The 16,502-nt window shown below is 50.2% G+C and overlaps 1 protein-coding gene across 1 annotated transcript; it reads left to right on the forward strand.

Moving 5' to 3' along the window:
* Window positions 1-4,300: 4,300 nt before the first annotated feature.
* On the forward strand, window positions 4,301-11,248 carry KLK5 (kallikrein related peptidase 5). The gene is given in 6 exon segments (XM_060131827.1): window positions 4,301-4,343; window positions 6,162-6,426; window positions 7,357-7,535; window positions 7,538-7,609; window positions 7,697-7,845; window positions 11,093-11,248. Coding segments are annotated over 6 exon segments (864 nt in total).
* The last annotated feature ends 5,254 nt before the right edge of the window (window positions 11,249-16,502 follow it).

The raw sequence follows: 16,502 nt of genomic DNA on the forward strand, positions 1-16,502 counted from the left end.
GTCCATTTGCTTCACAAACATTTATCAACCTTATTTTTGCCCAGCATAGAGTAGAATGAAGCTGGAGATTGTTACACAGAGCGGCCACACCATAGGAGATATTCAAAGTCAGTCATGTGTCATTTTATGATAGAAGAGCTATGCGGTCCAAAGACAGAGGCAGTATATGAAAAGGACGGTGTCTCTCGAGTCTAAAGGTCTTTAGATTTGAGAAAAAGCACACTTAGATGCCTCAAGAACCAAAGAAAGGTGAAATTTTATGAAGGTGAAATTTACCAAAGGTGAAATTTTTGCGATGGGAGGGAGTAATTGACTTTTTATGGGTACATGAAAATATTAAGTCACGTGATGGCCCGGGCCCACCTTGACCAACCCCTTTTAGAAGTTATGAAGAATAAATAGGGGCATGAAATTCACTGGGATCACCAGGAAGAAGCCAATCAATGAACGTCCAGACCCAAATCAACTTCCGTTAACTGAGAGGAAATCATCTTCCTTAATGGATACTAACAATAATAACAGAGAGGTAACATGGTTTGCCCAAAGTCTCGAAGACAGTAGGTGGTCAAGTCAGAATTGAATGCCAGGGGGGCTGGTGCTAGAGTTTGGGGTCCTAACTGCTCTGCTAACATCTTCTTCCAATTCTGATATGTTTTCAAAATGAGCATGGAAATGTTTGAAGGCCCGACCCTTAACATGAATATTGTTGGAAGCAGAATCTCTGCACGTTTGGTGTTGAAGGTGTTTGTATGTCTACTAGAATTTTATCTACTGTGGGGAGAGTCTTCTGACTTCAACTTGGAATGGGTCATTGCGCTGTGATTTTTAAGTTAGAGTCATCCCAACTTTATATTCCGTGTTGAGATACTTGAAAGAATGCAATGTTGATCATATTTTTTAAAATATTTATATATTTTAAAATATTTATATATATATTTATATTTTTAAAATATTTATATACACTTATTTATTTGGCTGTGCCAGGTCTTAGTTGCAGCACGCAGGATCTTAGTTACGGCACGCAGGATCTTAGTTGCGGCACGCAGGATCTTAGTTGCGGCACGCAGGATCTTAGTTACGGCACACAGGATCTTAGTTGCGGCACGCAGGATCTTCGTTACAGCATGCAGGCTTTTGATCGCAGCATGTGGGATCTAGTTCACTGACCAGGGATCGAACCTGGGCCCCCTGCACTGGGAGTGCAGAGTCTTAACCACTGGACCACCAGCGAAGTCCCAGTTGATCATACTTATAAGTAAAATATACATAGATGTATAAATTTATTTACATGCTCTGGAAGGTTTGCCTAAAAACTGAAGGACTTCCAGAAGAGATGGAGTGTGTTGGTTTTTTTAGAAATGTAGTTTTTAAATGCTTGAAGATATTTAATTAACTTAGTTTGTAAATGGGACCCAACATTATTATAAAGACTTACCTCATTTGCTGTGTAAAAGTTTTTAAGTTTGATTAGGTCCCATTTGTTTATTTTTGTTTTTATTTCTCTTGCCTTGGGAGACTGACCTAAGAAAACATTGGGGGCTTCCCCGGTGGCTCAGTGGCTAAGAATCCGCCTGCCAGTGCAGGGGACACGGGTTCGAGCCCTGGTCTGGGAAGATCCCACACGCCGCGGAGCAACTAAGCCCATGTGCCACAACTACTGAGCCTGTGCTCTAGAGCCCGCAAGCCACAACTACTGAGCCCACGTGCCACAACTACTGAAACCCGCGTGCCTAGAGCCCATGCTCCGCAGCAAGAGAAGCCACCGCAATGAGAAGCCCGCACACCGCAATGAAGAGTAGCCTCCGCTCGCCGAAACCAGAGAATGCCTGCGCGCAGCAACGAAGACTCAGTGCAGCCAAAAATAAATAATAAAGAAAATAAATAAATTACAAAAAAAGACTCAGCCATATCCTTATAAAAAGAAAAAAGAAAACATTGGTACGATTTGCTGTACAGCAGAAATTAACACAACTTTGTAAATCAACTATACTTCAATTAAAAAAATTAAAACGCAAAACGAAAACAAAAACCAACAACAAAACCCTTCCTGTAATCAAAACACATATTTGGAATAAAAAGGTTTGTAAGGTAAACTTAAAAGACTGTAGGCTTAAAAGAAGTAGGCTGCTGGATTTGTCACCTTCATGCATGAAATATTCATTGCAATCGCCAAAACAAACCCCAGAATTTTATGTTTTTAAGTTTTTTTCCCTATACACTGAAACGAGTCTCAGGGCTCTAAAACCTCCCATTCAACAGGCGCCGGATTACAGAAGTGAACAAGACAGCTTTGCTTTTGCCCTCAAGGAATGTGAGCTCTGCAAAGGCGCATCTCCAGGCATGTTTGTCTATTTCTCTTCACAGACAGGTCTGAGTCTGGTACACAGTAGATGCTCAGTAAATAGGTGTCAAAGGAGCCTTTGGCTCTTACATCCTAGCGGAGACAGAGACTTGGAGACACAGAGCTGGTTGCATAGAGCTGAGGGCAGACAGAAAGAAGAGCTGGAATGCATAAGAGGTCAGAAGAGGCAGCCCTGGGTGGCCCAGGAACCGGGGAGGGAGGAGACACCTTTTGGGTTCCCTACCCAGTGCCCCATTTCCCAAGAGGCCGGGAGCCACCCACCCCCTAGCCTGGCCTCTTGGTCTCCTTCCCCATTGACAGGTGGCCCTGCCCAAATCTCACCCACGCCTGGCTGTGTCAGACAGGCTGTGTAAGGCACCTGCCGGGGGGCCTAGACTGGATCCCCGCCCCTTTCTGCCCGGTGGCCCTGGTCACAGGGTGAGGGGCAGAGAAGGGGTTGAGGGGGTGTCCATCAGCAAAGTGGCCAGAGTCTTCCTGGCCCAAACGGAGGGTGAGGGAGATAGAGGAACAGAAAGACGCAAAGATACACCTACTCAGAGCCAGTGACAAAGGGCGGGGGGGGGGGGGGGAGGAGAAGGAGAAGAAAGAAGAAGGAGAAGAGGAAAGAGAAGAAGATGATGCAGGGATAGAAACAGAGAATAGGGAGACAGAGAAGGGTAGTGTCACAGAGAAAAGAGAGATAACAGAAAAGATACAGGGGCTTCCCTGGTGGCGCAGGGGTTGACAGTCCGCCTGCCGATGCAGGGGACGCGGGTTCGTGCCCCGGTCCGGGAAGATCCCACATGCCGCGGAGCGGCTGGGCCCGTGAGCCATGGCTGCTGAGCCTGCGCGTCCGGAGCCTGTGCTCCGCAACGGGAGAGGCCACAGCAGCGAGAGGCCCGCGTACCGCAAAAAAAAAAAAAAAGAAAGAAAGAAAGAAAGAAAAAAGAAAAGATACAGAGAGAGAGACCCAGGGGTGTGGAGAAAGAGATGAATTGAGAATCACAGCAACACATAAAGGGGCCTGAGGAAACTTTTGGGGTGATAGCTCATTATCTTGACTGGGGTGATGGTTGGAAGTGTGTGGGTCAAAACTCATCACACTGTACACATTAAATATGGTAGATTCATTGTGCCTCACTTTTACCACAATAAAGCTGTAAAAAAAAAAATACAGCAGAAAGAGACACTGGGTGGGCGCCTTATACGGAGAGAGACTCAGAAAGATTGCGAGGGAAGCGGAACACAGAGAGAAGGAAAGATGAGAAGGGGGGCGGAGGGAGGTAGAATGAGTGAAGGCACGGGGAAGACAGGAAAACACTTGCGCCAAGGGCGCTCCAGAGCTGGTGAGACGCCAGACCTCCGGAGACCCCTCCCCATCCCGGGGCCAGGGAGGTAGGGAGTGGCCTTCGGGACTGGGTAGGGGGTGCTCTGGGGGTGGAGATGGGGGGAGGCCGGAGGAGTGGTTGCTAAGGCCCGGCAGGGCGCCTCACGCCCCAGGGATCAGTGGGTCGTTATAACCCAGGCGGGTGCCGGGAGCGGAGGCGTAGGCGGCTGCGGGACAGCGGCGGCGGCGCTGGGAGCGGGTTCCCCCACCCGCTACCTGGGGGACGTGGCAGGTGAGGGCTGGGGAGGCGGGGCATAGGAAGGGAGAGATGTCTTTGCGTTGGCTCTGGTCTGGGATGCATCCCCCATCCTCTTTCCATCCTCTCTCGGAGACTGGAGGATGCTGGATGTTGATTCTTTTGAAGTCTATAAGCCCTGAGTCTCAACTCATCTCAGCGCTCTGGGTGGGCCATGTCCTCGTGGTCCGTCTCTGCTCTGAGAAACAGGGAAGGGAAGAAGGTGGGGGTGGGTAAGGGTTCCCAGAATCACCTGGGCCTCCCCACTCTCTTTTCCTCCCCGCCCCACCCCCGCCAGGTGCAATGACCTTGGCTACAGCTGGACCCCTGGGCGCGGATGGTCGGTGCACTGATCACAGCACTGATTCTGGGGGTGACAGGTACCCAGAATCCCAGTGTGTGCACGCAGGGTAACTGTGCGTCGTGGGGCTGTCGGTGACTCTCTGTGTGGCACTGGGGGAACACATGTGACTGGTTATGGCTCCAAGGCTGGGTGAATGTGAGTCTGTCTTTACTTGTGATTGTGTGCGGCTGTATGACTGCTACCGTGTGTGTGTGTGTGTGTGTGTGTGTGTGTGTCGTGCCTTTTCCCATACTGAGTGACCGTCTGTGACAGGTGTGACTACTCTTTGAGGCTGCAGATGGGATTGTGTGACCGGGTGTTTGTGCATTTAGGATGGTGTGTGTGTCCCTGACTGCGAGTGTTACCGTGTGTGGCTTTGTGTATGAGTGCCTGCTGGTTCCTGTCCCTGTGTGACAGGATTGTGTGTGACAAAAGTGCCTGGCACCGTGAAGACGTGTGGCTAGGTGCCTTCGGGTAGCCGTTTGTGATTGTGTGATTGTGGCTGGGTGCAGGATTTTGTGTGGCTATCTTTGCAAACACGTGGCTGCTTGAGGGTCTATGTACGGGTGACTGTATGTGACTGTGTGGCTGTAGGGGCTGTACGTGCGATGGTGCAGCGCTGCGTGTGTGTGTGGAGCGCCCATCCCTCCTGTGACAGACTGAGCGTGCAGAAGAGGCTGTCACCACGAGACAGTGGCTGTGTGAAGGTGGATGACGCTAGGTCACTTGCCCTGTGTCATGCTTGGTCCACTGAGTCTAACCTTGTCACATGCCACCACGCTGTGTGCAGAAGTGAGTGGCAGTCTCTACCCGTCTGCACACGAGGCATATATACACAGGTCACTAAAACACCGTGTGTGAGCGAGTGAGATCACGTAAGGCTGCCCCCGAATGCGTGTACCGGGGAAGCGTGTGTACCGCGAGGCAGAGCTGTGTGTGTAACCGTCCCTATGGAGACGACGCACGCCTCCCTGTGTAACCGTGCGTGTGCACGTCTGTGACAGCCGTTGTGTGCCTGTTTCTTGGACTGTGCGCATAAATGAAGACAGCAGCCGGGGTTTCACTTGTCGGGGTCCTCAGCAAGGATATAAACAAGTGAACGCGTGAACAGACGATGGGGGAACCGGTGATGGGGTAGGATATCTACGCCCCTATCTGCAGGTTTGTGTGAGGGGAAGGGCAGGATAATGCAGGAGGCACGTTTGTGTTCGAGAATTCGTAAAATAGCTCTGCTCTCCACCCCCCACCCCACGGGAGCCCCACCCCCGTCTCAGCACTTTTCCTGGTTCTGCTCCTCCAACTCTGGCCCAGCCCACAAGCTCTGACTCTGCCGCTTTTCCCCATCCATACCCCAAGTCCAGACTCTCTATCTACAGTCAGGGGTCCTTGAGCTGTGCCCCTCCCCCAAGAAAGGCCCAGCCTCTTTGGCTCTCCTCCTTTGGGCCAGGATCCACCTCCTGCCCCGACCACAGCTCCTAGAACCCAGCCCCCGCCTCTTCTCACAAAGCCAGGGCTCCTTATAGGATCGGCTCCTCCGCAGGACGCTGGCCTCGGCCCTGCCCGAGTCGATTTCAAGCCCCTCCCACATCTCAGGCTCTGCCGACTCCAGCCCAGACCCCATTCGCTAAGGCTTGACCCCCCCCCCCCCCCCGCTCACTTCTTAAAACCAGGTCCCGCCCCTAGAGCCCTGCCCGCCCGCCCCCGCCCCCGCCCCGCCCCGCAACAAAAGCGCCCCTCGGGGGTCAGAATTCCTCGGGCTGGTCTCGCCTCTTGATTATAAGCCCCGCCCCCGAGTCCAAGCCCCGCTCCCGAGCTCTATTTCCGGCAACCCCCCACCCCTGTTTTCTGCCCCCAGAGCCTGTTCTCGCAAATGATGTTGCTTCCTGCGACAACTCCTCTGCCGTCGGGCCCTCTGGGAGCACCCAGGACCTCGGACCTGGGGCCGGGGAGAACACCCGGGCGTCTGACGGCACCAGCAGCCGCCTCGTGAATGGGACCGACAGCGAGAGGCCCAGCCAGCCGTGGCAGGGTGCGCTGTTGCTGGGACCCAACAAGCTGTACTGCGGGGCCGTGTTGGTGGACTCGCAGTGTCTGCTCACGGCTGCCCACTGCCGAAAGCAGTGAGTGGGGGCTCCGAGAGGAGGGCTGAGGGGGGAAGGTTGGATGGGTGATGGGGCATGGCGGTGGGGGGGATGGGGCATGGCGGTGGGGGGGGATGGGGCATGGCGGTGGGGGGGGATGGGACGGGGATGAGGAAGCAGGGGGAGGTAGAGCTGGGGAGGAGAGCTGGGGTGGGGATGGGGTTAGATTGGGGAGGAGGTTGTGGTACTGGCTGGGAGTTAGGGGTGAACTGGATTCGGGGCTAGGATTGCAAATGCTGGATGGTTAGGAATAGAGATGTGATTTGGTTTGGCTTTGGAATTGGAGGTGGGATGGGACAGGATGAGGATGGTACTGGATTAGAGACAGGAATGGGATTGGAGAGGGCTGAATTTGAAGTTGAGAATGCATATGTTGATGATTTGGAGGTGGGTAGAAGATTGGGGCTGGGGTTAGGGTGGGGTTTGGAGGTCGATCAATGAGTTGCATTTGGGTTTGGTCATATGCTGATGGTTTGGGATGAAGATAGAATTAGGTTTGGCTCTAGAATTAGAGGTGGGTGGAGTGGAGATAAAAATGGAATTGGGATAGGGTGGGGCTTCGGAATAGATGTAGGATTGAAGATGGGGTTTGGATTAGAGTTATGGGTGGGGTTGGAGATGGTTGGCTTTGAGGTTGGGCATGGTTAGATAGAGCTGGGGTTGAGACTGCATATGTGGGTGGTTTCTGTGTGGGGAAAGGATTAGGGTTAGCGCTGGGGACGGGATGGAGATGGGTTTGGAGTTGTGACTGGGATGGGGATAGACATGGGGTTGAAGATAAAGATGGTGCCGGGGATGGATTTGTGGATAGGGGTGAGATTGGGGTTGCGAGCAGGTTTGGCATTGGGGTTGACATTGGATATGGGGGTAAGGACCGGAGTCGGTCGAGATTGGCACCATCTTCCTCAGAGTTTTCAGAATCCGTCTTGGCCACCATTCCCTGTCACCCATCTATGAATCCAGGCAGCAGCTGTTTCAGGGGATCAAATCCATCCCCCACCCTGGCTCTTCCCACCCCGGCCACTCCAATGACCTGACGCTCGTCAGACTGAACAAAAGAATCTGTGAGGCTCAACACGTCAGGCCATCAACGCCTCCCATTGTCCGTCCGCTGGGACCAGCTGCTTGGCGTCTGGCTGGGAAACGACCAGCAGTCCCCAGGGGGAGTGTCCAGGTCTCTTCCGCTGCCCACCTGTGTCTGCCTTCTCCTCCTCTCTGTCTCTGAGCACTCTGCCCCTTCCCATCGTCCTCCACCACTCACTGTGGCCCTTCCCCAAAGTCCTCCAGTGCTTGGACATCACCGTGCTAAGTGAGGACAGGTGCAAGACGGCCTATCCAAATCAGACAGATGACACCATGTTCTGTGCTGGTGACCAGGCCGGCAGAGACTCCTGCAAGGTAAGGCTAGAGACTTCTCCATTCATTCAGCAGACACACACTGAGACCAGCCATGTCACCTGGAGCCTTGCTATGTGCTGGGGACCCTGCGATGATCAGATCGGTGCTCACAGAGCTCATTCTGGAGCAGTGCTGTCCAGTAAAAATATAATGTGAGCCTTACGAGTAGTTTTATTTGTTTTTTGTGGGTTCCCCCCCCCCCACTGTGGGGCATGTGGGATCTTAGTTCCATGACCAGGGATCGAACCTGTGCCCCCTGCTGTGGAAGCGCGGAGTCCTAACCACTGGACCGCCAGGGAAGTCCTTACATGTAATTTTAAACATTCCAGTAGCTACATGTAAAAAAAGTAAAAAACAGCTGAAATTGACTATTGTAATAATATACCCTATTTAATCCCATGTATCCCAAGTACCATCATTTCAAAAGGTAATTAATATAAAAGAATTATGAATGGAGTGTTTTACGTTCTTTTATTCTCATAGTAAGTCTTTGAAAGCCAGTGTGTATTTTTTTGGTTGTTTTTGTTTTTTCTTTTTTTTCTATTTTTTCCTTGTTTGTTTGTTTTTGGTTTGTTCGTGCCAATGAGTATTTTCACACTGACAGCATATCTCAGTCTGGACTAGCCATGTTTCAGTGCTCAAGGGCCCCACGTAGCTAATGGCCACTGTATTAGACAGCACAGGTCTCAAGGGAGAGAACAAGGCTGTGTTGTATAGAAGGGCAGGATGTGCCCTGAATAGAGATATCACATCTAAGGGCCACCCTTCATACAATATACATCGCAGTTTTGTCTTAGTTATTTTGGCACATTTCAGGCAGATGCAGTCTGAAGTGTCTCATTCCCATAAAATCTGTAGTGTGAAAGCTTTCTGACAAATGCTAGTAAAATGTCTTAAGGAAGGAAAACAGAAACCCATGGTCGGTATTTTTAAACGAAAATATTTAATAGAGAGGATGGATCACAAAGGTGTTGGAATAGCAAAAAGGTTAAAAAACATCCTATGGTCAGGAAACTGCATAAACAGGGTAATTTCAGAGAGTGGTAAGGGCTGTGCAGGAAATAAAACATAGTTTTATGAAAGCAAGTGATGGGGGGGCAGTATTTGGAAGGGTGATTGGGAAGGCCTCAAAGAGGTGGCATCGGAGCAGAGATTGAATGACACAAAGGAGCAGCCTTGCAAAGGTTAAGGGCAAGAAAAGCATGTGCAAAGGCCCTGAGGCAGGGAGGAGTTCGGCTGATTCAAAGAATAAAAAAAGAGCCAGCGTGTTTGGGGGACAGGGGTCGAGGCTGGAGAGATGAGTGGGACCCAATGTCCAGCAAATATTTCTTCATCCCCAGTACAGACCTTCTTTGTATTCTCACGGGAGCTTTATTTGTTGAGGATGACAGAAATTAAACTGTTACAGCTCAGGACCCTTCCCTGTGTTCAGGTCCCCAAAGCGTCTAGAGGAATGTAAATTAACAAGCTCTCTGCTGGCAGGATGTATGTTTCAGTAATCTCGGTGTTTAGTAAGCTGTGGGCTCAGACAGCACTCCAGTCCCATTCTGATGGCTGGGAAAATCTCCCCACCCACCCCACTCACCCCCGCAAATCTCACAAATGTGACAGTTGCAGCAACTCCCCAGATCTCCCAATTTAATCTGTGTCCCCACTTAACATTGGATGCACCCACATCCGGAGAGAGGGATGGGTGGAGGGGTTTTTATCGGAAGAAGGCAAATCTGATTTGGATGTCAGCATTTTAAACCACTAGCCTTTCTGTAGCCAAGGGTAGCACCTTGCTTTTCTTTCCCTAGACCTCCAGTGGCTTTTTCATACCAGAGTGTGGTCTGGGTGTGGCCGCTAAAAGCAAGAAATAGTAACAATAATACTAATACTATAACACTAATAGCAGTTAGCTAATTGCCACTCTTTTTTTTTTTAATTTTATTTATTTAAAAAATATTTTTTTTAATTTTTGGCAGTGTTGGGTCTTCGTTTCTGTGCGAAGGCTTTTTCTAGTTGCGGCGAGTGGGGGCCACTCTTCACCGCGATGCGCGGGCCTCTCACTATCGCGGGCTCTCTTGTTGCGGAGCACAGGCTCCAGAGGTGCAGGCTCGGTAGCTGTGGCTCACGGGCCCCGTTGCTCCGCAGCATGTGGGATCTTCCCAGACCGGGGCTCGAACCCGTGCCCCCTGCATCGGCAGGCGGATTCTCAACCACTGCACCACCAGGGAAGCCCCCAGACACTCTTTTAAGTGTTTCCAATGCATCAGCTCAATTTACTCATTTAACCTTTATTATTAACGCTATTTTACAGACTAGTAGCCAAGGCTCAGAGCAGTTAACTACCTGCCGAGCGAAAGAAACTCTGCAGGGATGTGGAACGAGGGCGAACAAAAAATGATGAGAGAAAGGTTGAAATTTAGCGATCGGGGCAGCTAAGCTTTTTTTGCCTGGGGAAGAGTGTCTGCATTATAATGGGGAAAGAAGCCAGGTTGTAGGTATTTTGCGTAAACATAAATAAGAAATGACAGTAAAGAGTGCTGAATATTATTACAGAAGGGTAATTACAGGGAGCTATGGGGAATTAAGCACAGGCAACCTGAATTAGTCCAAGGGAGTGATTCTCAACCCCAGGGTAATTCTGACCCCCCCAGGGCATGCATGGCAATGCCTGGAGGTGTTTTTCGTCATGTTACCGCTGTCTGGTGGGGAGGGAGGGGTTTCCCAGCATGGAGTGGGTAGAGGGAAGCTGCTGAATGCCTTACAAAGCACAGGACACCCTCCCACAGCAAAGAATCATCTGGTCCCAACGCCGGCGGCGCCCAGGTTGAGAACCCCTCACCCAGGGGCTGAGAACTGCCTCTCTGCAAAAGTGAGGTATACCTACAAGGCGGATGGGTGTCAAGGACGGGTGAAGAGTGAGGAAGGGAAAGGAAGGGGTGTCCAGTAGGAGAAACACAATATTCAAAGGTTGGAGGGGAGAGAGAGAGAGAGAGAAGGAAGCACAGAGACACACAATGAGGAAGACAGACGGAAAAGAGGTTGGGGGCTGGGTAGACAGGGACAGAGGGGGTTTCCAAAGGGTGAACGTGGGGTGAGATATTAATATTCTCTCTCTGTGTCTCTTTTTACATGTGTCTCCCTCGCTGTCATTGTCTGTGTCTCTATTCTTGCTGCCCTGGTCCTTCTTCATCTCTGTGACTCCCTCCCTCACCTCCCCACATCACCACCTCTCTGTGCCCCTCTCTCTCCTCCACAGGGTGATTCCAGAGGCCCCGTGGTCTGCAGTGGTTCCCTCCAGGTCCTTGTGTCCTGGGGAGACTTTCCCTGCGCCCAGCCCAGCAGACCCGGCGTCTGCACCAACCTCTGCCGGTTCTCCAAGTGGATCCAGGACACTATCCGGTCTAATGCATGAGTCGTCCTAGGACCCGGCTTTCTGGCCTCCCTCTGGCCCCCTGCAGGGACCCCAACGCTCCTTCCAGACACCACCTCCTTCCCCAAAATGTTGAGGTGGTTCATCTCTCCAGTGCCCCGCCCCCAGTCTCCTGGAATCGAGGTCCCCCTTCCCGGACAGTGGCTGGACAGGTCCTTCTGGTCGGATCCTGAAGACAGTTCCCATAATGACCGGGGCGAGAGTTGCACTGCACCTCTGTCTCTCCAGTGCTTCCTTCCTCAGGTCCAGAGTCCACCTTCTCTGCAGCTGTGACCCAAATCTGGTCCCAGAAATAAAACGTCTGAGAAGTGGGCTCCGTGTGTGGTCTCTTCCTTGAACGGCCGGGCAGCCAGGGACAAGTCCCTCACCCCTCGGCACCGCTGTGTTCACTCTATTAGGTTATTTCACTTGCAGCAAACAGATTCACTCGATCTGCTTTTCATTTTATTCATAAATATTGGTTGACTGCCAGGAATGTGTCCAGATGCCGGGGATATTGAAACGGGCAAAACAGAGGAAAATTCCTGCTGCGTGAAGCTCCCCCTGTAGTAGGGGAAGACAGACAATAAAAAAGTAGACAGGGCCTCCCTGGTGGCGCAGTGGTTGAGAGTCCGCCTGCCGATGCAGGGGACGCGGGTTCGTGCCCCGGTCCGGGAAGATCCCACATGCCGCGGAGCGGCTGGGCCCGTGAGCCATGGCCGCTGAGCCTGCGCGTCCGGAGCCTGTGCTCCGCAACGGGAGAGGCCACAACAGTGAGAGGCCCGCATACCGAAAAAAAAAAAAAAAAAAAAGACAAATACATTATATACTATAATAAGTATGTGATACGAATAAAAGGAGAACAGGGCATGAGGAAAGAGGAGGAACGTTGAGGGGATGTATGTTTACACTGGAAGGTCCGAAGGGTGCAGGAGAGCAGTAGCTACTCCGATCCCCACACTCACCCCATCCCTGGTGGCGCAGTGGTTGAGAGTCCGCCTGCCGATGCAGGGGACACGGGTTCGTGCCCCGGTCCGGGAAGATCCCACGTGCCGCGGAGCAGCTAGGCCCGTGAGCCATGGCCGCTGAGCCTGCGCGTCCGGAGCCTGTGCTCCGCAGCGGGAGAGGCCACAGCAGTGAGAGGCCCGCGTACCACACACACACACAAAAAAAGACAAATACATTATATACTATAATAAGTATGTGATATGAATAAAAGGAGAACAGGGCATGAGGAAAGAGGAGGAACGTTGGGGGGTTGTATATTTACCCTGGAAGGTCCGAAGGGTGCGGGCGAGCAGTAGCTACTCCGACCCCCACCCTCACCCCAAGATGACCACATCCTAATCCCTGGAACCTGTGAATATGTGACTTTATATGGCAAAGGGACTTTGCAGCTGTGATTAAATTAAGGATCTTGAGAGGCAGAGACCAGTAGAATCCAAAGTGTCCTTATAAGAAGGAGGCAGGATAGGGGGTCAAAATGAGAGAGAGATTGGATGATGCTATACTGATGACTTTGAAGATGAAGGAAGGGGCCACGAGCCCAGGCATGTAGGTGGCCTCTAGGTAATGAAAAGGGCACAGAAATGGATTCTCCCCTAGAGCCCCCAGAAGGAATTCAGCCCTGCCCGTCAATGCCTTGATTTTAGCCAAGTAAGACAACATTTTGGACGTCTGACCTCCAGAACAATACGACAGTAAATTTGTGTTGTAAGCCACTACATTTGTGATAATTTGTTACAGCAGCAACAGGAGACTAACATGAAGGGCCTCTCAGAGGAGGTGTCATTTGAGCTGAGACGTCTGGGATGAAAAGGGACTAGCCCCGTGAATGGTGTCCCAGAGAGGAGGACAAAAGTGCAAAGGCTCTGAGATGGGGACAGGCTGGGCATTTCTCCGGAGGCAAAGAAGACCAACATACCCGGAAGCTGGTTGGTTTGTTTTCCTAAAAGGTTGGGAAGCCACCAGAGGTTTTAAAGCCAGATGGTGACGTGAGCTATGAAGATCATTCCGGCTGTTGGTGGAGAACAAAATAGAGCTGCTTATTGGCCAGAGTTGAAAAGGGAGGTGCGTTAACAACAGACTATCCATGACTTGCAGTTGGAAAATGTCAGGACAGAAGCAGCTGCCTCTGGGATCCTTCACTCTTCCTCCACGTGACCTTGCTTTCGCGGTCTCTCTCTTCTCATTTCCTGCAAGGGGCATCCTCTATTTTCCATCATCCCCCTGATAACTGGCTCCAGTGATTGGCTTGTCTTAGTTCACAGTCGAGAGAGAGGAAAAACCTGATTGGATGCTCACGGGAGGTGCTGACTCTGGGTCCAGTCAGCTATGGCCGAGGAGGTGGGACCGCCTACTGCAGGTGGAGCTTCCAGTCACCCTTCCAGCAGTAGCAGCGCGCAGTCAAGGAAAAGGACGCATCCGGAGGCACGAGTTTCAGTCTTCAGGATGCAGATGTCAATATTTTATTTGTCTGGTTCACCCAGATTTTCATCTATAGTTGTAAACATTTCCTTCTCACTGTTGCCAAGTCTATTATTTTGTAAATGTACTTCCGTTGGTTTACCCATTTTAACAGTGAATAAGCATTTGAAGAGTTTCTAGTTTCTTCAACAGTTTTAAACCATTTGACTTTTTCCTAATGTAACGTTTGCTAAAACTATGGTGAAAACAGTTTAGGAGAAGCGGCGTACTTAGATGCTCCGACCACCCCATTCCCACGCTTATCACTCCTGATGACAGAACCCAGAAGCCCCCTGGATGGGGTTTAAGCTCAAGGGTGAGCAGGACATCAGAAGGGAAGTGCGTGGGCCAGGAGGCAGACATTGTGGACTGTGAACTTGTCTGACTCAGCACAGAGCAAGCTGGGCTAAATTGAGACATCGTCATCATTCTCCGCACTGCATGCCACCTGAGACCATCTGTTGCTCGGGGTGGCACGTGACCTAAATAAAAATGTTCACCAGGTGGCCACGTGGTCCAGTTCTAAGCAGTAAGACATAAGCTGAAGTATGATAGATAACTTGGGTTGGAGCTACAGACAGGAGGACAGACTGGGAAGGAATGTCAAGATACATGTAAACAATAGTCAGTGTTCTAGTTCTGGGCCTGGATGTTGGGTTCACAGATATTTATTATTTGTGGAAATGAATGCATGAATAACTAAGTAAACTAAAAGAGGGTCATGCATGGATCAATGTTTTTAAAAAAAGAAGACGTAAGCTGAAACCTAGCAGCTGGGTTTTCCTGGGAGGCTTTTGTTTTGCCGATAAAAGGGAGAGCATTATGTTTGGCTCGTCCCTCTCTTCTCACTTGGCACGTAGGTGCCCGAGGTAGACCAGCCACTTTGAGGATAAAAGCCACAAATAAACATTCGATTGTGGGATTTCCCTGGCGGCGCAGTGGTTAAGAATCCGCCTGCCAATGCAGGGGACACGGGTTCGAGCCCTGGTCTGGGAAGATGCCACATGCCACGTAGCAACTAAGCCCGTGCGCCACAACTACTGAGCCTGCACTCTAGAGCCAGTGAGCCAAAACTACTGAGCCCACATGCCACAACTGCTGAAGCCCGTGCACCTAGAGCCCGTGCTCCACAACAAGAGAAGCCACTGCAATGAGAAGCCCGCACACTGCAAGAAAGAGTAGCCCCTGCTCGCTGCAGCTAGAGAAACCCACTCACAGCACCAAAGACCCAATGCAGCCAAAAATAAATAAATAAAAAACTTATTTTTAAAAAAAGATTCGATCGCAAGAAGCAAGAGGGAGCCTGCATTGTTGACGACTTACTTAAATACCCGCTCCAGGCATGGACGAATGGAGAATAAAACCTAAAGGGTCTGGGCTACTGGAGCTGGTTTTCAGTATGCTGATACAGAGGAAATGGTGGGGAAAATAAAGTTTCTAGGAACTAAATGCTGAGCTAAGACACTGTGCACATTTTCCTCGGCAGGTTTGACGTTCTCTTCCTGGCTGAGGGTGTGTCATTTCCACTGAGGAGACTGGCTCCAGAACCAGGATGAGACAGATGTCAGGAACTAGTTTCCATTAAGGGTGGAGAGGATCAGTGTGTTTCCTGCATGGTGATGTAAGCGGTGAGAATAGGGCTGTGGTGGTGCAAGAAATAAGCTTCTTGCCCTACTAGACATTAAGACATACCACAAAACAAAATTATTTTTTAAAGTGAGGTATTAGTGCAAGAACAGACAAATGAATCAGTGACGCACAGCAAGAGCTCAGAAAGAGGCCCATGGGAACTCAGCGTAATTTTAGATACTCTCTATATAAAATATGTTAAAGTAGCAACTCAGATTAATGGGGGAAGAAGGTACACTTAATAAATGGTGTTGAGAAAACTGGCTCACGGGACTTCCCTGGTGGTGCAGTGTTAAGACTCTGAGCTCCCAAGGCAGGGGTCAGGGTTCGATCCCTGGCCGGGGAACTAGCTCCCACATGCATGCCGCAAGTAAGAGTTCACATGCCACAACTAAGGAGCCAGTGAGCCACAACTAAGGAGCCCACGTGCCGCAACTAAGGAGCTGGTGAGCTGCAAAAGGAAGAAAGGAGGAAAGAAAGAAAGAAAACTGGCTCACTGTGAGGGGAAAACTAAATGCAAGTTCCTATCTGACACCACACATGAAAGTGGACTCTAGAAGTATTAAAGACCAATATGGGAAAGATACACTTATAAGGTCAATAGAAAAAAGAATCAAGGAGAATATCTTTGAGTCTCTGTGACAGGGAACGACTTCTTAAGACTTCAAAAGCACAGGTCATAGGACAAAACATTGATTAGGTTCATTATGTCAAAACTAAGAATTTAGGTTTAAAGGAAGGTAAGACAGACCATTAATAGGCATTTGTCAGAATGGGAGAAATTATTTGTAATATCAAAAATGGACAAGGGGCCAATACCTGTAATAGGCAAAAAGCACCTGTGAAATGATAAGAAAAAAGATGGACACCCTTAGGGGAAAATGGGTAAAGGATATGAATAGGCAATTTGTAGAAAAGCTATGCATATGAGGGGGATGTTCAAAACTCATTAGTTATCTGAGAAATGTAAATTGAAACAAGGAGAACTACTCTACACCCATTAGGGTGGAGAAAATTAGAAGAATGGATAGAGTCAAGTGTTGTTAGGGATGTACACATATAAGAATGTTCAGGTGCTACTTGGGTAAGGATGGTGCTTTCAATTCTGAGGAAGGATCGGGCACTACTTCACCAAATTAAGTATACACACACCCGATGCGTC

Source organism: Lagenorhynchus albirostris, chromosome 19 (genome assembly GCF_949774975.1).
Source record: "Lagenorhynchus albirostris chromosome 19, mLagAlb1.1, whole genome shotgun sequence".
Classification (NCBI taxonomy): Eukaryota; Metazoa; Chordata; class Mammalia; order Artiodactyla; family Delphinidae; genus Lagenorhynchus; species Lagenorhynchus albirostris.